We start from the raw sequence: 25292 nt of genomic DNA, 5'->3' as shown, positions 1-25292 counted from the left end.
TATTTAAAGCATCATAACTCCTACAGATGTCGGCCAGTGTATTATGCACAGTGACCACTCGATCATCTTGATGGTCTTCAACAAGATGGTCTGATAACTTTCTCATCTTTCAAAAAGGAAACAGAAAGCAGGGATACAACACAGCAAAAGAAGCGGTTTCAGTTTTAAGAAAAGTAGTCCATGGAAAGAGGAGTATATCAGCAGAACTAAGCTGCCAGGCATGTACATTTCTGCCATTTCATTTTATCAAAAACGACAAGGAGACAGAAAATTATTGGATTACAGACTATGGTGACTCAAGTTCAGGATGACAAAAAAATATCACTCAATTACGCATCACTGTCAAACAAATACTTTATATAAGAAAAAAATTCCCTTTAAATATTTATATACATGTTACCACGTAATACTGATAATCAAACCCATGGTTTATTTGTTTAAATAAGATTAAATAAGTTGCCTAGATCTTTTAAATCAAACCTCGGCATGGTATAATGAATACATGGGTTTCTTAGACAACAAGAAGAAGCTCACTGTTCAGCATGTGTTTTTGTCTCTAGATCAAGAGGAGCTTTATTAAGTGGTAAGCGCTTGTGTGATGGTGCAGAAGTCTAAGTTTTGAAAACAAACTCATTCAGAAGATCTGTTGCTCAAATAGTATTTTTTCAAAACCAGGTGGAGGAGTATGATAAAATTCACTGAACTGGCAATCCAGAATTGCACTGTCATCAACTAGAAGGGAGAAAAAGAAAGAAATTAAATTAGAAGAATATTCAAATGCACACAAAATTATGAAACAATGGCTTTCAGGCAGGGACATAACCCAGTGACAGAGCACTTGCTTAGCAATTGCTAGTTCCTGGGTTCTAGCACCACAGCACAATTTAAATAGAAACTACTTTCCTACATACTATTTTATGGTTTTTATTTTATTTTTTATGTGCTTGGGTATTGTGGTTACATGTATGTCTTTATGCTATTGTGCATGCCTGGTGCCTGACGAGGCCAGAAGAGGGCACTGGATCTCCTGGAACTTGAGGTACCATGTAGGTGCTGGGAATGGAATTCAGGTCTTCTGCAAGAGCAGCAGTCAGTGCTCTTGACCCCTGAGCCATCTCTCCAGCCCTGAATGTCATCAATTAGCAATAAGAGTAAACACAACTGCCATCTGGGTTATAAAATCTTCAAAAAAACATTTAGTGTGTGTGTGTGTGTGTGTGTGTGTGTGTGTGTGTGTATACTCATGTGTGCACTACATGGTACATAGTTCTCTTCTTGTACCTTGTGGGTTTTAAGGATTTAATTCAGTTCTCAGAGTTGGCAGCAAATGCTTCTATCTGTTTGCCTTGGGTTGCAAGGCAACAACAAAATCTGTCAAAAAACATACAAAGGAATTTATCAAAACATCATTAGTAATGATCCCAAATCACATATGGAGGTGTATGCCTATTATCTCAACTACGTGGAAGGCTGAGGCAGGAGGAAATCCCCAGCTCAGAAGGTTGAAACCATCTGAGGAAATGTGGTAAGACACTATCTCTTAAATAATAATGAGGATCTCTCAGTTATAAATATCAGTAATCTGAATTCTTTACTTGCCTATTGAAATAAACAATTTTAAAAAACAAAATGTTCTATTTTGAAAAAACTATTGATTTGCAAAAAGTTCAAAAATATACCAGTGAGTCTGCTGTATCTTTCCCTGCTTGTCCCAGTGGTAATATCTACAGTGCAATATTCAAGTCAGGAAACTGATCCTGGCGCACTGCCGTAAGCTAGACGGCCCACTCTAGTTAGTTTCTACAAGGTTTTTAATGAGAATGCTACTAAAGAGAAATGGCAGGGTACAGTCATACAAATAACTACACAAATGCTCACAGCAGCTTTACATACAGTCATCAAAAATCACAAATAAGCCTAAGAGCTACTAACTGATACTGAGATAAACAAATTCTAATACAGGCACACAATGAGCTTTCACTACAGAGCAATAGAAAGGAAATGCTGACATATGCTACAACACAGAAAAGGAGTATTAACTGTCTGAATCTGTATACATAATGCTGAAGAAATGCAGGCTAATCTAAGTAAACAGAAACAGACCTACAGCTGCCTGGTAGGAACTTGGAGAGGTCCATATCAAGATTATCAAAAGCAGGAGGAAACTCCGAAGTGATAAATATGTTCATTAACTTGACCATAATGATCACAAACCAAAATAATACCATTGCAGAAAAAAAAAAAAAGAATTTCAGAAATTATTGCGAGCTTAGATTAGTCTTCTAGGGAGCACCAGATCCCTTGCTGGGACAGTACAGGCAGCTGTGAGCCACCCAATATAAGTGTCCTCTGTAAGAACAGCAAGTACTCTGAGTAGCTGAACTAATTTTCCAGCCCCTGGAAGTATTTTATAATCATTTTATTTCATACACTCACTTGTATTGATGTAGCTATCCTACTGATCTTTCATTTCTCAGGCTAAGTTGCTTAAAATATAGAGCTACATTTACATTTTTAAGTAAATAAGAGAATTTCTTTTAAGCTTACTCAATATGTAAGAATACTAACCTATATTGAATTTAAACACACTCTTTTTTGTTTTTATTTCTTAAAACAGGGTCTATCTATGTAGTCCTGGCTGTTCTGAAACTCACTATTGTAGATGAGGCTGGCCCAAAGGGCAGAGATGATGGGGGAGTCATGCGAAGTATAAATGACCATAATGATTATACATATATATGAAATTATCAAGGAATAAAAAGGAACAGCACGCACATTTTTGCACACAAAGATATAAAAGGTAAAAATCACTGAAAATGAGTTTTAAGGAGAAAAGGAGACTACTAAAACACAACTGAAATGAAACAGTCAACTCTGATTATCATTTAGTATCTGTCCTCTGACTACAACCCATTTCACACACTACCTACAGAAAGAAAGTTAATAATAGCCTTTAGTATAACCCAAATCTGAGAAGTTGCATAATCAAGATAATATTTCAGACTTCGTAAACCACGGGCAGAAAGGCCCTAAGTGTATTGGTCTGAAGCTGGCAAGATAAATACTAAGAGCAGAACAGAATGATAAAGGCATTACAGTCAGTGTTTTTCAAAGGACAAAGACCTTAGTTTTGTTTTTCTGTTGTTGAATTTTTGTTTTTCTGAGACAGGGTTTCCCTATGAATCTCCACCTGCCTCTGTCTCCCAAGTTCTGAGATTAAAGGTGTGTGCCACCATTCCTGGCTTAAGGCCTTGTTTTTAGAGATAAATATAAAATATTTATTAACAAAATGGTATGTCTGACATATGCCTCAAAATAATCCAAAAAGGAGGGAGAAAAGAAGTGTTGGGTTTGGAAGGCTCCAAACGGATAACACAGTGGGTGACAAGTTCATGAGGGCTTATTGTAACATTCTCTTTATGAATGAGAAAGTTTGAAATTTTCTATGATAAAAAAATAAAGGAATCATGAGCCATCTATACTGCCTGATCTTAGGGACCAGCTATACAGAAATGATAGCATTAATACATTATGGTTATCAAAAGCAAAACAGCTGATCTGAAACTATTCTAAGTCAAAATCTCTCTCAGAAGAGTGGCAATATGTACATAATTTTATAAAGGCAATAAACGCCCAATTCACCTAAAATTTCCTAGTTTCAATATACTTGCTACAATTTCATTTCCTGGTCATCTAATCTTTACTAGTAATTGGTTTAAAAAAAAAAAAGATAAAACTACATGTGTAGATAAGGGACTGGAAAGATGGCTTGGTGGTTAAAAGCACTAGCTGCTCTTCCAAAGAAGCAGGGTTCAGTTCCCAGTACTTTGCTGGCAGCTCACAACCAATTGTGACTCCAGTTCTTCTAGTGTCCTCTAGCACCAGGCACACAATGTGGCACACAGACTCACATTCAGGCAAACAGACAGCACATAAAAATTTAAAATACAAACGCCGGGCAGTAGTGGCACACGCCTTTAATCCCAGCACTTGGGAGGCAGAGGCAGGCGGAATTCTGAGTTCGAGGCTAGCCTGGTCTACAGTTCCAGGACAGCCAGGGCTACACAGAGAAACCCTGTCTCGAAAAACCAAAAAAAAAAAAAAAAAGAAAAACCCCGTCTCAAAAAATAAACAAACAAACAAACAAAAAACAAACAAACAAAAAATAAAACAAAAATGATATGATGAAAGGGAACATGGTTATAGATATTTATTTATAATTACCCTATATTTAGAAAACTTTTGTAATATGTAGGGAAAAAATTATGCTTAATTCTGCAGAGATAATGTAATTGTCTGAGAACATATGAAATGTCCTTATTACCAACTAGTTCAGATTTCTGAATGATAACTGCAAAGTTAACATAAATGCCAAAAAAGAGTTAACATGAATCTACTAACAGCAGAGTGAAAGCTTACCATATACAACTGGGTACACTGTCCCTCGGATACCTGATGCTGGACAATGCATGTTTTTCCCATTCAGATACACATTTAGTTCTACATGGTCATATGTTATACCCTATGAAGAAAAGAAAAAAAAATTTAAGGCTAAAAATATAACTGTTGCACAAAACCTCAAAAACCTAAACCACTACCTGAGAAGCATGCTCACAGAAACAAAGTGTGGAGAAAAAGGAACTTTCATTAGAGCTAACAATCTGGCAGGCTACTTTAACTAAAACATTACTAGTGATTATTGGGGCAGTGGGGTATTAACAATGTAAAATTCCAATTAGAGGTAAAGCAAAGATAAGAATTTAAATTATAGTATTATATTTGGATAACCTGGATTTTATTATTTAAATAGTAAGAGTAAATATGTCATGAAGACTTTTTTATTGGATATTTTATTTATTTACAGTACAGATGTCATCCTCTTTCCCCATTTTCCCTCCCTAGAAGCCCCTATCCTATACCCTCTCTTCCTTTATGCTTTTATACCATTTTGATTACATGCATGTAATAAGGTCAGTTCTAGGTTGAGGGTCTAGCAATACAATAGATGCAAATAGTCGAGGAACAAGCAATACAATAAACACAAATAGTCAAAGAAAAAGCAAGGCATTAAACCCAGTTACATGAACACTCCCGTGATCACTGTTTCTAAAGGCTTCTCAGAATGACCAAAGTATCTGAGCCTACTTCCCTATTCTAGCCCAAGATCATTTTCATGTCTGAAGCCTACTTCCTTGTTCTAGCCTAAAATGTAGAATCCTGTCAGAAATTACTTCTTTGTTCTGGCCTAATATTTAGATTCCAGCCTGAGATTACTTCTTTGTTGTAGTCTAATGTCAGATTCCTGCTTGAAGCCTACTTCCTTGTCCTTGGCCAATATCATATTCCTGTCAAGCAGCAGCTTTCCTTGTCCTTGGCCCATGTCAGCTTCTTGCCAAGCAGCCCCAAAGGCTCTCCACCACTCCCCCCTTTTTATTTTGTTAACAAGACTGAGCCTGTCTTAGGTCATTCTGACAAGAATGCCTTCCTTACCCGTCATGGAATATGCATTACCAAAGGCAATGCACTTATGTCTTAGGTTGGTAGGGCTCTATGCAGAATCTTACCTGTCCTTGGCTTGCCAGCCTGTTCATTTAATAACTTTGTCTGGGGGTCCATTTTCAGGTTTAAGCCATGTACTTTGGCTGCCAACATGTTGATGTTGTTAAAGATAAGCCTTAACACGATGGGCAGGAATAAAAGTATTCCCAGGACAAGAAGGGCTAGCCTGATCAAGCTATATATGCCATTCCTGAGGTTTGACCAAAATGGAAATACTGAACTCAGGCCATAGATAATTTTATCGGCATTATCTGCAGCATCAAAGGTCAACAGAGCACCATTCTTTAAACTCATAATCTCATTATGCAAAGTTAAGACACCCAGAGAGGTGTTAGGATTATGCCAAATATCCTACAGGTGTCTTTAAACTTTTTCTAATTATAATGACAATCATTGTGAATTTCAAAAGTAACACTACTCCAATAATATTTGTCATGAAACTTGGGATGGCTCCTAACTCTTGAACCATGAACCTCCATCAATAATTTGAATGAGTTATAAAGCATCATTTATTGTTCCAGATACCTATATAAATTCTTTTGTATACTCAATACATTAGTAACATTTTTTTTGCTAGATGGTTAACAAAAATAGTTGTCTTAACTCCTTGTATCAATGCTATTACAGAAGCAGTGGTGCTAGCAATGAATGGAATTAAAGCTGTTATACCAGCAATAATCAAGCCTGCTACCCTCTTGCTTCTGCTTAAAGCCTAACTCACTTCTTCCAGCACTCACTTTCAAGCTTTTTTCCAGAATCAAGGTTTTCTAATACTCGGGGCAATGAGACAAAAGCTGGTTGATAGATCCCCATAACAGACATGCCAGGTTTCAACACACTAACATAATTGGAAATTATACAGTCAATGCAAGTTACAATAAATGCTGTACAAGAGACAAAACCAATTTTAGCTTGACAATTAAAAAACTTTAAAACATGCACTAACCCTAGTTTGAAATCCAGATCTTGTCCTAACATTATCACTTGCTATCCTAACATCATAGCAAGCTACAGCTAGCTTCCAAATATGTTCCTGACAAAGTCCAGATCCAGTCTTCCAAAAATAGACTGTTATTTTCCATATTGGATTGATTTCTAGACCAGTACATGACTGAGTCCTAATAGCTAGGCACTTTTTTTTTTTTTTTTTTTTTTTTTGGTTTTTTGAGGCAGGGTTTCTCTGTGTAGCCCTTAGCTGTCCTGGAACTCACTCTGTAGACCAGGCTGGCCTCGAACTCAGAAATCCGCCTGCCTCTGCCTCCCAAGTGCTGGGATTAAAGGCGTGCGCCACCACTGCCCGGCTATAGCTAGGCACCTTTAAGAAGAATACAAGAGGCATAGTTTCTCTTTTCGATTCTCTATCCCACAAGGTCTAAAAACTTGAGGCAAGGCAGCTTGTTCCATCTAAGATATAGTCAAGCAAAGGTGGGTCAGGAACATATGTCCAATACAGCTCCCAGTCACTCTTGTCAGGGCACTCAGCAAGCTCACAGGTCAGCATCATTCTTTGTCTCAGCAACAGTATGTCTCACCAATCTTTTTAGAGTTCCATGGTCCTCTTCCACAATACCTTGTCCTTGAGGATTATATGAAGTCCCCATAATAAATTGTTGACAAAAATTCTCGACTGTTCAACTACAATTGCCAGACCCATTATCTGTTTTTTTTTTTTTTTTTAATTTAATTTTAATTTTTATTTTTTTCAAGACAGGGTTTCTCTGTATAGCCTTGGCTGTCCTGGAACTCACTCTGTAGACCAGGCTGGCCTCGAACTCAGAAATCCTCCTGCCTCTGCCTCCCAAGTGCTGGGATTAAAGGCGTGCGCCACCACTGCCCGGCCCTGTTTTTCTTTTTTTAATTGTATGTTTTGTTTATTTACCTTTCAATGTTATCTCCTCTCCCATTCCCCCCAAAACCCCTTACCTCATCCCTCCTCCTCCTATTACTATGAGGGTGTGCTCCCACCATCCTCCCATTCCCGCCTCCCTGATCTTGGATTCCCCAACACTAGGGAATCCAAACTTTCAGGCACCAAAGCTGTCCACTTCCACTGATGCCTGGCAATGCCACCCTCAACTACCTATACAGGTGGAACCATGAGTCCTCCCTTTGTGTTCTCGGGCTGGAGATTTAGAGTGGCTACTCCAGCTTGTTTCTTAGGACCATTTGCTTGAAAAATTGTTTTCCAGCCTTTTACTCTAAGGTAGAGTCTGTCTTTGTTACTGAGGTGGGTTTTCTGTATGCAGCAAAATGCTGGGTCCTGTTTATATATCCAGTCCATTAGCCTATGTCTTTTAATTGGGGAATTGAGTCTGTTGATGTTCAGAGATATTAAGAACAGTGATTGTTGCTTCCTGTTATTTTTGTTATTAGAGGTGGAATTATCTTTGTGTGGCTATATGAAGACTCTTTTAAATTCATAAAAAACACTGGTCTTTCTCTAGATTTTTACCTGATGGTGAAAACACTGTTCCCCATAAGGGTGACTAACTTTGTCAAATTATGAAGAGATGAACTGATATATATTATTTATTATTTTAAAAAATACTTTAGTCATTTTTTAACTTAGAAATATGTTTATTATTTTTGTGTCTGGTTATAAATGTGCACACATGCAGGCAGGTATCCAAGGAGGCTAGAAAAGGCTATTGAATTTCCTGGGGCTGGAGTTACAGGCAGTTGTAAGCAACCCAATATAGGTACCAGGAACTGAACTTAGGTCTCTGGAAGAACAAGTGTTCTTACCCACAAAGTTACTTGTAAACACGTCAGTTCTAAGAAATCATACATTTCTTCTTTTACCCTTGTCTCCAGTAAAACCAGTATCAACAATTTAATATGAATGATGGTGAGTACCTAGTTAAAAAGAATAGTTTAAAAAACTAAAATTAAAAAAAAGTATTGCTGTATATAATAATGACAGGTAGAAAATGACATTAGTCATATTATTACAGTGCTAAAAATCACTTGAGACAGCCTGCACTGTGAAGCATTATTCAAGGTATTTCAGTCATCTAATGCTAATGAGACAGTTATATTCACTTAACAGATGAGGCAGCTGAAGCACAGAAAGGTTAAGTAACTTAACTAAGGTTGCAGAGCTACTTTAAACCATAGGTTGGCTTCAGAACACTTTTACTAACCATGCTATGTTCTACTTTTCTTTAAAATTTTGTACAGACAGGTTGGAAATCCCTGGTTGAAAATACAAAATGCTCCAAAACCTGAAACTTGGTGAGCACTTAGACTACACTACTATACCCCATGTGGAAAAATTACAAAACTGATCCCATATGATGGGTTATAGTCAAAATAAAGACACACTAAAAATACTGTGCAAAACTGGGCCATCAAAATGGCTCAGTAGCTCTTCTCTCTCTTCTTCCTCTTCCTCTTCTCCCCCCCCCCCCCATCTCCTGAATAAACCCCACTTGGAACCGTTAAAAAAAAAAAAAAAGGCTCAGCAAGGGAAATGTGCTTGCCACAAAGCCTGAATCTGATCCTGGACCCAAAGAGAAGAGAACATCTATGAGGTGTCCTCTGATGGCACCAGTTCCATATGACATTTGAGATATCCCATAGTACAATGCAAATAAAGTTCTAAAAACCTTACACTGTGGAGATGCTCACAGTCACTCTTGCAGAGGACTGGGTTTGGTTCCTAGCTCACACATCGTAGCTCTAACTCCAAAACAAGGGGATCTGAAGCCTTCTTCTAGCCTCTACAGGTACCAAGCATGTACATGTGCATACACAGGCAAGAAAAACACCCAAAAACAAAATATATAGTACAAATTGTACTGTGGTTGTAGGTGGATTCTGTGCTTACCCTTCCTTGGGTTCCATCACATCAAGAAATCTTAATATATATATATATATATATATATATTAATATATATATATATTAAAACATCAAACAAAACCCTGAGGTTGGAAACTTTCCTAGTCCCAAGCATTTCAAACCTACGGTTACTAACTAGTGCAAAGCCAGGTCTCTCTCTTAAAGAATGAAGACTAGAAACACCATTGGCTGGGGAGACAGCCTAGTATATGTGAGACATAGCACAATAATAAATCCTTTTTAAAAAGAAAAAATGAATAGAAGCCAGAGAGCTCTCCCAAATGATAAACCACAAACAAACAAACAAGAAAGAAACCAACAAGGAGCAGACTGCTTCTGTGGGTCTCTGACTCACAAGCTTTCTAGGACGACTTCACAAGCATTACCTGGCCGCAACTCCCCTTCTCAGCAAAGGTTCAGGAGAGTCGATGTGTAAGGGCTATAAAGGATTCTCAAGCTTTAGCAAAGCTAGAGTTAAAGGGTAGCTTGAGGACTGGGAATGCAGCTCAGCTGGCAGAACACTTTCCAGCATGTCCAAAGCTCTGAGTTTGATCCCCAGCACCCCTGGAACTGGATGTGGTAGTATGCCAGTAAGTCTACAACTTGGGGAAAGGCAGGACCCCAGAAGCTAAAGGTCATCAAATATAGCTACTTAGCAAGTCTGTGGCCAGCCTGGGCTACACAAGGCCCTCTTTCAACAAACAAACACTAAATGATTGATATGAGGCATAGTCTCACCCAATAGCCCTGGGTGGGCTGAAACTCAGTATGTAGAGCTCAGGCTGGCCTTGAATTTGAATGATCCTCAAATTCAAATTCTTCTGTTTCATTTTAATTTAAAAGCACTAAAAATGTACTTGTTACATTTTTACTAAAGAGGTCTTTTTTTAAATCCAAACATAATTACATAAAAAAGAACATATTGATCCTCTTTATGGGATCGAGTCTAGACTCCCTTCACTACCTGTGGCACCATAATCCACTGCAAGATAAGTTATAAATGGGATATCTATCAGGGTAACAAAACTAAACAAAAACTGGAAGGGTGTAAGAATCCCCACCTCCTCCAGCCAAGTTCAGTTCAAGTAGTGTTCCAACCTGGCCTGCCTTTTATATGATATAAAACCTTGAGTCTGCTGCAGCCACATCATTAAACACAAGGATAGCTTCCTGTCTTACAGTCAGCTCCTCCTCTGCCACTGCTGCCAGCTTTGAAAGCTTATCTGCGAGTGTTCAGATCAGGAAGATCATGTGGTCAGCTTCCTTGATTCTCCTTATACGTAACATTTTAGGTTTTGTTTTGTTTTTTTTTTTTTTTTTAACTATCAGAATAGGCATAAAAACTTAAAGTCCAACTTAATAATGCTGATAGACTAAAAGTGGCATTCTTAGATTTGTCAACTTGTGGTATCAGTCATCTCAATGAATGAGATGGGACAGCAAGGCAAAATATGCATAAGTTTAGTACTACAATGAAGGAAACATGTTTCAATTTTATCGTTTATTATAAACAGGTTGACAGCCTCATGATGACAGCAAATTTCTCTCTTAAGAAATAGTCAGTCAGTTAGCTGAGCACAGTGGCACACTTTTTTGATGCCAGTACTCAGAAGGCAGAGGCAGGTGGACCTCTGTGATTTCTAGGTTAGCCTGTTCTACACAGTGAGTTTCAGGGCTGCATAGTGAGACCCTGCCCAAGAAATGACTTACATAAGGATGTGCCATATTATGGATATCTAGCAATAACCCAATATTAGTTTGCTTTTTATTACTCTGATAAACACCATGACCAAAAGCAAGTTGAGGAGGAAAGGGTTTATTCCATCTTACAGCTTACACTTCATCCATGAGAGAAGCCAGGGCGGGAAGTCAGGGCGGGAACCTGGAGGCAGACACTGAAGCAGAGGCACAGAGGAGTGCTGCTAATGGGCTTGCTCTCCATCGCTCACTCAGCGTGTATTTTTATATGACCTAGGACCACTTGTGTTGGGGCACCACCATCCACAGTGGGTTGGGCCCTTACATACCAATCACTAATCAAGAAAATGCCCCACAGACTTGTCTACACACTGATCTGACAAAAATATTCTCTTAATTGAGGTTTTCTCTTCCCAGATGACCCAAGCTTGTGTCAAGTTGACAAAACAAACAAACAAACAAAAACTAATCAGCATACAACTACTTTAAAAAAAGAAAAGCAGATTTTACAATAGTTTATGCCTTTTGTCTCTTTTTCTTTAGCAACTAACCTTTTTGTTCCTCTTTTTTTTTTATTTGAAAATTTCATGGTTTTTAAATTTTTATTTATTTATATATTTTTAAATTTATTTTTTATTGGATATTTTATTTACATTTCAGATGCCATCCCCTTTCCCCATTTCCCCTCTCTAGAAAACCCCTATACCATACCCCCTTCTCCTTTTTGCTTTTATAAAAATTTTTTAATGTAAACCAAAGGCTTTATAAGTCTGGTAATGCTCAATATCAATCAGAAGTGTAACCTAATACCCAATCTAGATATATCAACTATCTTTGACTGGTGGAGACATGTCATGGGGAGACATGTCATGGGGAGCCTCCATGTCTGGCTCCCCTCTCTCTTTCTCTCTCATCACCTAGCTCTCCTTCTCCTCCTCCTCTCCTTACTCCTCCTCTCTGTACTCCTCCCACCTTAGCTCCTCCTACATATCACCCTTCATAACTATAACATAACTATACCAACTTATGTCAGTAAGGTGCAAGATAGACCTAATACCCAGTCCATCATTTTGTTGACTAAGCAGAACCTCTGTCATCTCTCCTAAATAAAAGACTTAGTTCTGAGCCTGGCTTTTTTTTTTTTTTTTTTTTTTCTTGGCTTTAGAATGAATGTCAGCTGAAAACCATCCTCTCAAATCTTTTCTCTCAAAGTAAATAGCAAGGATTGGCTATGAGACTGTAAGTTTTCAACCCCATCAGAAATCCAGAATGACTGAGTTAACTGAGATTATGGGAAGCACAAAGCATAGCTTCTAAAACATAGCCAATTTATAGAGACCGCTGGACACCTGGACAGTCCCTATACTACAGAATGTTGGAGCATCCGATCTTCAGCCTTCTGGCCCAGGATCATCTGACAGACCTTAGTGATGCAGAATTATTAAGGGCTGATTACTCTGTCTTGGCAGATATAATCAGTCGACTATTCTGCAAGTGTGTCCTTTTCTGGACAGTATTTTGTCTGTAGATGGAAAGAGGCAATTCTTGCCTAGTGGCTGTCTCACCACAATTGGAATAACTCCAAAGATGCTCAATTTCTTCTTGGAATCCAAGACAGGAAGCTGTCAGGAGCAGATAGGTCTCTAATCAAAATGAACATTAATACAGAAATGTTTGTAACGTCAATTCTGTGGATTTCTGATGTTTTGAAAACCAAATATTTATGTAAGGCAACCTAGGCTGTTGTCTGTTAACTCCTCTCAGCTATTTCTAAAGAAAATATAGAAAACACCCTAACAATAAACTCAAAGCCATGAATTTGCTGTAGACCCTTAACTCACAGTCTAACCATCTCAAATAAGTTTAAAAAGTTAAAGAAGGACTGGTTCTAAGCCTTGTATTCCTAAATGTGTTATACAGGCGCAATGCCTATGATAGTATTTTGTTCCTCTTTTAAGACAGGATCTTGCTATGTATATAGCCCAGGCTGTCCCGGAACTGACTAAAACTACCAGCACCAACAATAACCAAAACTGAAATGTAAAGAACTACAGATTTTCATCAGCAAGCTTTGAGACTGTTTTTTGGACAAGGTCTCACCATGTACCCAATTCCTCTGGAACTCACTATATAGACTAGGCTGTCCTCAAACTCATAGAGATGCCCCTGCCTCTGCCTCCTCAGTTACTGGCATTAAATGCACGTGTCACCATGCTGTGTTCTAACCCTGGGGAGTTTTGAGCCCAATTCTTTAAAGGGTTCTGAAAGTAGGGGCATTTTTTATTCGATTTAACAAAGATCAACACTTGCAATAGAATGCTATCACTTCTGATAGGTTCCTAACATTAATAAGTGTGAAATATTTTGAGAGATCTCTGGCCTCAAAAATACCTAATATCCTCTAATATGATTAGAAGGTCTCTGTGATAGTAGTATATTGTTTAGCAGTCAACCTAAAAATGGTCTTGCACAGGATCAGTCATCCTCATGTCCTGGTCTGCAAGAAATTCCAGAAGGACAGAGGAGTGAAATGAGCAGCAGTACTCAGCAAGCATTCTCTCTGAGAATGGTACCCCCTCATTAGAACCAATCCCAGGGCTTTGGAATAAAACTTACAACCCTCCATGCAAACCATGTATACTCAAAACAGCTTAGGTTTCATAATTTACAGAGACAGCAACTCTCCCAGGAGACTCACCACTACATCTCCCTCCTGAGGAAGACTGTTTGCTGGCAGCCTGTTTTTCTCTTCGTTGTTGTGGTACAGGGCTCCGTCATTTCTCATCACCAGGCTATGCATGTCACGGCCAAGAGGAATCTGGTTCAAGTTAACTTTCTGAGTTGCAACACCTATACCCCAGATTCCTAAAAGTACAACAGTTTAAATACATCATACATCTAAAGAACACAAATATAAGATTTATTTTAAAGTGGAATATCAACTGTTTTACTTTTTATTTTGCCTTCCTTCCTTCCTTCTTCCTTCTTTTTCTAGTCATGTCTCACTGTGTAGCTCTGGCTGGCTTGGACTTGGAACTCACTATATATATAGACCAGGTTGGCCTTGAATTTAGAAATCTGCCTGCCTGGGTCCCCCTTAGCGCTGAGATCAAGGGTATATACCATTGTTGCTTGCTTTTGTTTTTAAAACCAACTTTTTCTTTTTTGTAAGATTTATTTATTTATTTAATGTACATCAGTGCTCTGTTTTCATGCACACCAGAAGAGGGCATCAGATCTTATTACAGATGGTTGTGAGCCACCATGTGGTTGCTGGGAATTGAACTCAGGACCTCTGGAAGAGCAGCCAGTGTTCTTAACTGCTGAGCCATCTTTCCAGCTCTTAAAACCAACTTTTTCAAAGGTAGGTTGCAGGGCCAGTCAGATGGCTCAGCAGATAAAGTGACAAGCCTGAAAACCTGAGTTTGAACCTCAGAATCCAAGTCAAAGTGGAAAGAGAACAGAGCCACCAATTATATAAGGCTGACCTCTGATTTTCATACCCCCACCAGAATCTTATACACATACAATAATAACAAAGTTTTTGAAGTAAGCTGCAAAGTACACAATGTTTTCTATAAACTGGAAGGTAAGAGTTATATTGCTGGGGTTTAAACAAACTTCTCTGCTTCCTCATGTGTTGGGGCTAATAGTATTTGTAAGGTGTGGTGGTTTGAATAAGCATGGTCCCAATAGACTGATATATTTGAATGCTTGGTCTGCAACTGGTGGACTGTTTAGGCAGAATTAGGAGATCTGGCCTGTGACCTGGTTGAAGGAAGTATGTCACTGAGGGTGTGTGCCTTGAGGTTTCAAAAGCCATAATGAAGCATAAACGCTCTCTCTCTCTCTCTCTCTCTCTCTCTCTCTCTCTCTCTCTCTGCCTCCTTCAATGGACTGACTCTCTCTCTCTCTCTCTCTCTCTCTCTCTCTCTCTCTCTCTCTCTGCCTCTCCTTCAATGGATAAGATGTAAGCTTTCAGGTACTGATCCAGCACCATGCCTGCCTGCCACCATGCTCCCCTCCATGATGATCACACTCTGAAACTGTAAGCAAGCCCCCAACTAAATACCTAAGTGTCTCTTCACAGCAATAAAACAATAACTAAGACACAAGGTAAGGAAAAGATACAGGACTACCCAAACACACAGCACTTAGGGTAGGTTGGGAATGTTTTTAAATGAATGAGTAAAGCACACACTAGTGTTAAAAAGCCACTAGCTATTACCATTACTATTTTTCTCTTAAAGTTTCTTTGTTTTGTTTGATTTTTGTTTTCAGCACTAGAGGGCTAGGGATGTGAGTGCAGTCTTGTGGCAGTCTTGGCCTTGGGCTTGATTCACAGCAAATCTCTCTCTCTCTCTCTCTCTTTCAGCTCTATCATATTTACAATGAACAACAAGTAATAATACCTTATGAACAATAATTCAAAGGTTGAACATGAATAAGATATAAAATAATTTTCTTAATGCTGGGAATCTTAATCCAGTACCTCTCACATGCTAGGTAAGTGCTCTCACCAGATTATATCTCTAGAAGCAGGCATTCTCTTGCCCAGCCAAATAAAATATCTAGAGTCTTGGACCTTTTCTCAAGTTACTACCTTTCCAGTTTTTATGAAAATCAGAAGTACTATTCATGGAAGAAGGTTTGAATTTCCATGCTGCTAATACTTTTTCCAGAATTGACTGATTCCATCAGAAAGTTGTATGCATATTGGACTTGACTATCTTGATGTCTGAAATACTTTGATCGTAGTTTATCTCCCCAAAGAGACAACTGACAATACTAACTTCATAACATTTGTAGATAGGGTTCTGCAGTCTCCTTACTGCTAAAGAACTGTGCACAACTACCTATAACTTCCAATACAGAAGTAACACTCCAACGTCCCATCTGTCGTAGGGATGGAACTGTAAACACTGTCCGTCACAGAGAAATCCACATCTAATTCTTTATTAGATTTAGGTCTCAAACACCTTTGCTTCTTTTAAGAAGCAAGTATATATTGGGGAGACAACAGTAATTTGGACAGTTTACAGCTAGTGAAGTAACTTACAACAGCAGTGAAGTAACTTACAACAGCACAGTGGACAGACTTGGGTTAATGCCATTCACTTAAGAAAACCAGTATAAACTACTATAGGGAACCAGCTCCAGAAGTACTGTATTGTCCAAAGAGGGGGATTCTCTACTATGATCTTTTTACCCTGTAGTTACATCATTCATGAAAATTTCACCAGAGGTCTCTTTATAATATGGCTTTTATTAAAAACAAAACTCATATATCTGACCATATATAATACTGCTACAAGTTATGATTCTAATGGTCATAGAGATTTGCCTTATAATTCAGGAAATTCCCTAAAATTGCAAAAGAAAAATCTTATGGTTTGGATATGAATTATCCCTCTCAAAGGGCCATGTGGATCCCTGCTGATGGATTTAATCACACAGAGTGACTCTGCTCCATGAGGGTTCTGCTTTCATCAGGGAGTTAGTCCCTTGTGTAGTCATAGTATGATGGCATTATTAGAAGATGGTATAGAAATAGGAATTGGGACTTGTTTGGGAGGAAGGAGGTTACTGTGAGCATGCCTTTGCAGAGTATATCTTGTCCCTAGCCTCTTCTGTGTTGTTACTCTCTGTTTCCTGGCTCTCATAAAGTGGGGAATTTGGCAATACCAGTGTCCTCCCAAGATTTCATGCCTTGCTATGGCTGGGAAACCACTCACCATCTCATTGTGTATGGCTCATTGTATGTGTATAGAACTCAGTAGGCAGGTCAGGTGGTCTTAAATTTACAGAGATCTGCTACCCTCTGACCCCCAAGTACTGACATTACTTTGTTACAGCAACTAGCATAAGTATACACCTCAGATTTCTTCCAGAATTCTATATCTGATGACTGCTTCAGAAAACAAACAACCAGGGTATCTTGGTAAAAGAGTTAAGGGGAAGGGTTGGAGACATGGCTCAGCAGTCAAGAGCACTGACTGCTCTTTCAGAGGTCCTGAGTTCAATTCTCAGCAACCACATGGTGGCTCACAACCATCTGTAATGGGATCGAATGTACTCTTCTGGTGTGTCTGAAGACAGCTACAGTGTACTCATATACATAAAATAAATAAATAAATCTTTAAAAAAAAAGAGTTAAGGGGAAAGCTCAAATCAAAAGATTACTCTTTATCTTAACTCGAACTATAGTGAGTCGACATGTTTTATAGGTCTCACACATAGGGTGGCTCTAAAACCTTAAATGATGCTAGTGTCTTACATCTGCTCAGCATGTCCTGTCTTAACCAATGTCATACATGCAACTCTACTGCAGACAGTGCAGCTCCTAAAATTTCTATTCCGTAGAAGAGAAAATGAAACCTAATTTAGTGAACTGATTGATTTAACTTGGATCACCACAGTGGAAGACTGGGCCCCGTGTATAGAGTTTGGGACTTTTCTTAACCACCTCCTAAAATTTTTTCATATTCAAAACTATTGTGTCTATTCAAAATAACTGACATTTAATAGTTAAGTACAATCACACTAACCGGTAGACTGGATTTTGAACTCAAAGTAGCTTTTGTTCTGATGTAAGGGTGCGCTGGCTAAACAACCTCCGGTGCCACAGATTCTTCTTCCATTTTTCACGATGACAACATCTGTTCCTAAACAAAACAGAAGTACCACAACCACAGTTAATTTGTGTGTTAGCTGTGTATGTGTAACAGGGAGTGGAAGGGAGAGCAAGTACACAGGTGTGGTTATCAGGTCTTCCTCCATAACCTCCCACCTTATTTTTTGACTGGTTAGACTGGCTGACCAGAGAGCCCCTTAGATCTTCTTGTTTTGTCCTATCAGTGCCTCAGTTACAGAAATGTACTGTCATGCCCAAATTTGTGTGGGTTCTAGAGAACCCAAGCATGGGTCATCACACAGCAAGCACTTTATCCACTAAGCCAGTGCCCTGGACCCATTCAGTAATTCAATCAACAACTGCAACAGCAAACCAGGAACATTATTAGTCCTTTCAAATTAAGGGAATATTGATAGATTATTTTAAATATTTTATTTTCCACTTTTTAAGAGACTGCTTGTATACAATATTCATTTGTAACAAGTCTTTTTCAATTAAGTTATTTCAGATAAACTAAACTATGCTGAGTATTTAAATTATTTGTCAGGGGGTCAGTGAAATGGTTTATCTGGAAAAGGTACTTGCATCAAGCCTAATGACCACCTGAGTTTGACCTTAGGAACCCACATGGTGAACTGACTCCCAGAAGTTGTTCCCTGACTTGACATGTAAGCCATAGCACACGTGTGCCACCATAAATGCATACAACATAAATAAAATATATATAAAAACCATGTATAAAGTAGGAGACTAACTCATTTACTTTTTAACCAATAAACAGATTGGATAATTAACAATTTTCATATAATAGAAGCCATATAAAAACTTTAAAAACTTAGTATACTGGTACAATTTTCAATTCCAACCAAATGACTTAGGACAATCTATTAAAAGACAGCTGAGCATCTACTAAGTAGAAGCCATTATCAACAGTACTTACTAAGGCTCACACTGGAGTGGTCAAGTAAGAGTAGAGGAGTACCTCAGTGACGGAAGAAACAGCTTCATGTTGAAATGGCTGACACAGAAAAACTTAGATTTAGGATCTCTACATGTTCACTAAGAGAACTACTAATCATATGGCAAAAATGTAAGCAAGTCTGTTAGTTATGGACAGGGTCTCTCTGTATCGCCTGTACTAGTCTCAAACTTGATTTTTCTTCCTCGCTCTCCGGAATGCGATTACAGATATGTTCCACAATGCCCCACTATATATAAGATCTTAACATGATTAAACACACTTTATTTTCATAGAAAAGTTTAGTTTCATCTCAAACAACTTCATAGACGACAGCAAGAAAAAAACTGCTTTTGAAATATGAACCTACTAATACTTTGTTTCTGAATTTTGGCATAGGAAATCAAGTACATCAGAGATCATGAATACAGCACAATTATTATATGTAAAAAAATCTTTTAACACTAAAGATGTGACTTCCAAAGTCTATGGCCATTATTATCTCCTCCCTGGCAATAAAACCATAAGCCAACAGATACAAATAAATATTAGCACTAGATGGCACTCCTCCAGAAGTGCCTACATAAAACTTGACAATAGTAAAAAAAGGCAGAGTTCCTACTTAAACAAAACAATCATTCTAAACTGGTTGTTTTAAGACTATATACTGTCAAGGTAAATTCATTTTTTATTTGTTTGTTTAATTAAAAATGTTAAGGGCTGGCACCTGCCACAAAGCCCCAGAAGACCTGAGTTTGATCCCTGGAACACACATGGTAGTAAATAGTCCTCTGATCCATGTGTGCACGTGTGCATGAAGACACAGACACACACACAGTTTCTGAGCTACAGAGATGACTCAGCAGTTTCAGGCATTTGCTACCAAGTATAACAATCTTCCACATGTTGGAAGGAGAGAACCACTTCTTGCAAGTTAACCTCCGATGACTATGGTGGACCATATCAGTAGGATATGGTGAAGCAGCAGAGGCAGGAGAATCACAAGTACAAGTAATCCTCTGGCTCCACATCTGTTTCTAAACACACACATATATGCAATTAATTAATTAATTACAATTTTAAAATGAAAACAAAACCACAAAATTACTGCAATAAAATTTATAAATGATTTGCATCTGACTACCCCATATAACTCTAGTAGTAGTTTTGAATAAAGAGTCTCTTCCTTGATGTCAAAGACAGTATAATACTCAAATGATCCAGAGATCATTTGAGGGTGTTTGTGAATTAGTAGAAAATTACTTCAAGCTTACTTCTCTTTAATTAGTACAACATTTTGTATTTGGATCTAAGTAGCTCAGATAGTTTTATTAATAACTAGTACTACTTTGAAAAATCAAATCAGATTTGAGTACAGATAGACCATTGTATAAACACAGCCATAGAATGTGTGTTAATAAACATTAGAAATGTCCAAATGAATAGTGTCTTAGTTAGGTTTCTATTGCTATGATAAACCACTATGACTAAAGCAACTTATGGAAGAAGGGGTTTTTTTTCACTTACAATTTCATATCACAATCTATATAAAAGGAAGATAGGCAGATCCTTAAGGCAGGAACCTGGAGGCAGAAATTGAAGCAGAGGGCATGGAGGAGTTCTGCTTACTGGCCTGCTCCTCCTAGTTTGCTTAACCTGCTTTCTTATGCAACCTGGGACAACCTGCCATGGGCTGGGACCATCTACAACAATCATTAGCCAAAAACCAAAACAAAAACAAAAAACAACAAACAAACCCCAAATAAAACTCTATAAACTTGCCTACCAGCAACCTGGATGGAAGCATTTTCTCAACTGAGGGCCTTCTTCTTGCCAGATAACTCTAGCTTGTATCAAGTTGCCAAAAATAAATAAATAAATAACAGTAACAAAACACAACCAGGATGAGTACATCCCTTTCAAAATAACTACCTTGAAAGTTATTTATTCCTAAAAGACCAGCTACAATTATATGAGTCAGAAAAATATTTTTGAAACTCCAAAATGGTTTTAAGTAATGCAACATCATTTAGATATGAAATGTATATTTTCTTTCTTTTTTTTTTTTTTTTAAATGAAAGAGCCCAGTGGTGGCGCATGCCTTTAGTCCCAGCACTTGGGAGGCAGAGGCGGGTGGATTTCTGAGTTTGAGGCCAGCCTGGTCTACAGAGTGAGTTCCAGGACAGTTCTGTGTAGCCAGGGCTACACAGAGAAACCTTATCTCGAAACATGCCCACCCCAAAACAAAACAAACAAACAATAAAAACAGAAAAAGGAAAGAAAATGAAAAAATCAAGTTGGGCATGGTGGCACACACCTGTAGTCATGTGGAAGGCAGAGGTGGCAGGGTGGCTTGAGACCAGGAATTGGAGACAACCTGAGCAATATAGAGACTAACTGCCTTCAAAAACAAAACAACCAAGAAACCAACAAAACAAAACAGAACTAGTTTGAAACAAACAAAAAAAGCCAGATATATTCTTTAGGTTACATAATTTTCCCAAAGTTAAACAGAAGCAGAATGTTTTCCATGTTTTCAACTTAAGATCATTCTGTATTTGAATCATTCTTCTAACTCAACACTTTTCACTTCCTTTTTATTGTGATTCTCACATCAAGCTTTTCTGTGTTTGAAGATAATTTCAATTTATTGTAAATCAGGTTAAGAAAAAAGTTCCATGGAAGGGCAGAAATTGAGAGATGGTATCACTGTCCTTCAGTCAGCACCTGAGGGTGCTGGATAGCACAGGAGAAAGGGAAAATGCAATGATACAATGGATCACTTAGTTCTTCCTAAAAGGCAAAGGCCAGGAATTAGAAACATTCTATCGGATAGACTGCACAGTGGGGGCTCAAAAGTCCTGCACTCTTATCCCAGCCCTTAACATAGTATCTTGTCACCTGAAAGTCATATTCATTGAGTGAGTAAATTAAATAGAAATGTTTCCTGAGAGGAAATACAAGATCTGAACATCCACTGTCTATAGTGATGGGTAAGAGCTTAAAGGTATTTAGTACTGAAATTCTTCACTACATTAGAGACTGTAAGTTTGTGTTGGCACTGTACACCATAGTAAACAACGAGTGCATATTGCAATAGAAAGTATAATGGGCAATGTTTCCAGACTTGTAGATTATCTGGACAGAAGAGAGTTTTGTTGTAAATATTAAGAATGCTTGTGTTACTCATATACACGTCTATTCAACAATGAAGTATTTGGGGAAATAAAACATGCATTAGTTTATTGTAATAATACACAAAAAGACAAGTGCTCTAACTGAAATAATTATTCTGGGAAATCTGCCTGGACAATATTCTAGAAGCTTGGAGCTATACTGGGGGGGGGGCATCTAAAAATTGAGGTAATAGTATGTGGGAAAAGATCCTACAGAGGGGGAGAGTGTTGGATGAGGGATTATTATTAAATCAATTATTAAGCCAGTGGGAACTGGAAAAAACACGGATGATAAGGAGCACTGTTTTATTTTGCAATCGCTTGACCTGATGGCGAGAGTCAGATAAAATTACAGCGCTCCCAACAGTGACTAAGGAGTCCAGCAATGGAGATTTTAGTGAAGTGGCATGTTACGACCTGAGGTACTACTCCAGGCTTCTGCAACTGGCCTTATTTGGGCTTCAGGAAGTGAAGGGGAAAATTACTCCCCCAGAACAAGCTTCAGCGTATATTTGATAGTGCTGAAGACAGAATTCAGCAAATACTGGGTGACACTCGACACCGAAGTACTGATGGCGGGCGCCCCCGCTTTCCTCACCTGGGAACACCTGACTCCTCACTGGAAGATGGAGCCTACCCGGACGCTGGCACAGCCCAAGCCCGATGGCCGAGGCCAGCGAGGCCACAGGGAACTGCGTGGTCACGTGGTCCCCGCCCCATTTCCCTCGGCCCTCAGCGGGCCGTTGGGTCCAGTCCGGAGGCCCTTACCCATGTGCTGTGTGTCCAACTGTACGGCCGGCATCTCTTTGAGAGGAATGTGGCCAGTCCCGCCGTCCCTGCAGCAGCGCAGGCAGCACCACGCCGACGCGGCCATGGCGCAGCTACACAGCCCCGCCGCTCTGCCGGCGCCCGAGTGCTTCTGGGTCCCGGGAGCTTCGCAGCCCGCACAGCGACGCCGGGACCGGGAGGCGAAGCGGAGGCAGAGGCGAGGCCCCCCGGCGAAGGAGCGAGGACCGCCCGAGGGGGCGGGGCGTTTGTCGGGGGGGGGGGAAGTGGGCGGGGCCAGCTGGACTAAAAGAGGGTGTGGCGGGTGGGCAGGGCGGTGTAGAGCGCTGAGCAAGGACCGGGACTTGATTGACTGGAAGAGGGCGGAGCCAGTGGCCTGACGGATGGAAGGAGAGGTGTGTTTTTTAAACTGGGCGTGGCCAGTGGCCTGACGGATGGAAGGAGAGGTGTGTTTTTAAAACTGGGCGTGGCCAGTGGCCTGACTGACTTGGGGTGGGCGTGGCGTCGTGCGCAGGCGTGCTGTGGCGTCATCCTCAGCCTGACGCTGGCAGGTGACTGGCGTAGCTGAGAGTCGCGGGTGTTCCCTGAGGCTGTGATTCTGTGGTTGGTTTGGTTTTGAGACCGGGCCTTCTGTGCTGCGTAGGGTCTGGAACTCCAGCCTTGACCGCCTCAGCCTCCGCAGTAGCTCCGAGCTGACCCTGTGTGCTACTGGTAGCTGCCCGGGGGCGGCTCCGCAGTGACTTTTAGGGCGGGTTGATATTAGCAGATCTCCTTTGGAGAAGGCGCTAATAAAACGCTGAGAGTTGTCCCTCGGAACGCTCCGGCTCTCCGCACCCTGCCTCGCTGACTCCGACGCCCTAGCCTGTGGATGTACGACGAGGCTCTTCGCATTTTGCATGCACCGGCATTAATCGCAGGGCTGACTGCTGCGTGGACCCAAGACTTGCAAGGGGTCACCCTTATGAGGGGATCACGAAAAGCGGGGACAGGGCCAGAAAACGACTTTTTAAAAAGTCATTACTGTATATGCGTGTATATGTGCGTTCAGTTGCTCTTGTGCCACAGAGAGGTCCGAGGACAACTCTCAGAAGTAGCTTTTCTTTTTCTTTTTTTTTTTATTTTTTATTTTTATTTTTTTATTAGATATTTTATTTACACTTCAGATGCCATCCCCTTTCCCCATTCCCCCCCTTAGAAAACCCCTATCCCATACCCCCTTTTCCTTTTTGCATTTATACATTTTTTAAAATAATGTTAATCATAAGCGTTATAAGTTTGGAATTGTTCAATCAGAGGTGTAACCCACTAACCAACCTAGATATAACAACTATCTTTGACTGGTGGAGATACCTGAATATCTGCCTCCCTGTCTCCCCCCTCTTTCTCTCTTTCATCACCTAGCTTCTCCTATCCTTCTTCTCCTCCTCTTCTTCTTTTCTTCCTCTCAGTACTCCTCCTACCTTAGCTCCTCCTACACATCACCCTTCCTGTTAAAATGAAACTTTTCTCTCAAAATACAATTAGAGCATAATTATGCCAATTTGTACCAGTGAGGTACAAGATAGTCCTAATACCCAGTCCATCATTTTGTTGACTAACCAGCACCTCTGTCATCTATCCTAACTAAAACATTTAGTTCTGAACCTGGCTTTAGGATGAATGTCAGCTGACGACCATCCACTCAAATCTTTTCTCTTACGGTAAATAGCTATAAGTTTTCAACCCCGTCAGAAATCCAGAATGACTGAGTTAACTATAATTGTGGGAAGCACAAAGCATAGCTTCTAAAACTTAGCCAATTTATAGAGACCTCTGAACACCTGAAAAGCCCCTATACTACCGAACATGGGAGCATCCAATCTTCAGCCTTCTGGCCCAGAATCATCTGACAGACCTTGGTGATGCAGAATTATTAAGGACTGATTACTCTGTCTAGGCAGATATAATCAGTTGACTATTCTGCATGTGTGTCCTTTTCTGGACAGTAATTTGTCTGTAGATGGAGAGAGGCAATTCTTGCCTAGTGGCTGTTACCACACAACTGGAGTAACTCCAAGGATGCTCAATTTCTTCTTAGAATCCACGACAGGAAGCTGTCAGGAGCAGACAGGTCTCTAATCAATATGAACATTAATATATAAATATTTGTAGCGTCAGTTCTATGGACTTCTGATGTTTTGAAAACCAACTATCCATGTAAGGTAACCTGGACTGTTGTCTGTTCACTCCTCTCAGCTATTTCTAAATAAAATATGGAAAACACCCTAACAATAAACTCAAAAATATGAATTTGCTATAGTCCCTTAACTCATAGGTTAACCGTCCCAAATCAGTTAAAAAAGTTAAAAAAGGGCTGGGTCTAGGCATTGTATTCCTAAATGTGTTATACAGGCACAATGCCCATGAGCGTATCAATATTCATCTCATTTTTATATTAATAAGAGGCTCGTACCAATGAAAACCTTAAATTTGAGATCAAAGTAAATTTTGTACCATTTAAGAAACTATAACTTCATCTTGATAATAATTATACAGATTTCTACCAGTAGGTTATGGCTATGCAGTAAGTCCTAGCTAATCCCCCCTGTTCCAACAAAACCACTGCTTGTCCCTAGAAAGACAGACCATTATTAATCACAT

The 25292-nt window shown here is 39.4% G+C and overlaps 1 protein-coding gene across 2 annotated transcripts; it reads right to left on the bottom strand.

Moving 5' to 3' along the window:
- Positions 1 to 336: 336 nt before the first annotated feature.
- Spryd7 (SPRY domain containing 7) lies at positions 337 to 22896 on the bottom strand. 2 transcript variants are annotated; one of them, XM_034499149.2, is made up of 5 exons: positions 22635 to 22896; positions 17647 to 17763; positions 13797 to 13963; positions 4420 to 4522; positions 337 to 732 (listed from the first exon to the last, which is right to left on the bottom strand). In XM_034499149.2, the coding sequence occupies exons 1-5, from the start codon at positions 22738 to 22740 to the stop codon at positions 635 to 637; spliced, it is 591 nt and encodes a 196-aa protein (XP_034355040.1). In that variant the 5' UTR covers positions 22741 to 22896; the 3' UTR covers positions 337 to 634. The 2 variants fall into 2 exon arrangements, with proteins under 2 accessions (XP_034355040.1, XP_034355041.1); XM_034499150.2 differs by lacking the exon at positions 4420 to 4522 and having other exon boundaries at positions 546 to 732; positions 22635 to 22884.
- Positions 22897 to 25292: the final 2396 nt, after the last annotated feature.

The sequence above is a fragment of the Arvicanthis niloticus genome, chromosome 3, assembly GCF_011762505.2.
Source record: "Arvicanthis niloticus isolate mArvNil1 chromosome 3, mArvNil1.pat.X, whole genome shotgun sequence".
NCBI lineage: Eukaryota > Metazoa > Chordata > Mammalia > Rodentia > Muridae > Arvicanthis > Arvicanthis niloticus.
This window is presented reverse-complemented; position numbering and strand designations above follow the sequence as displayed.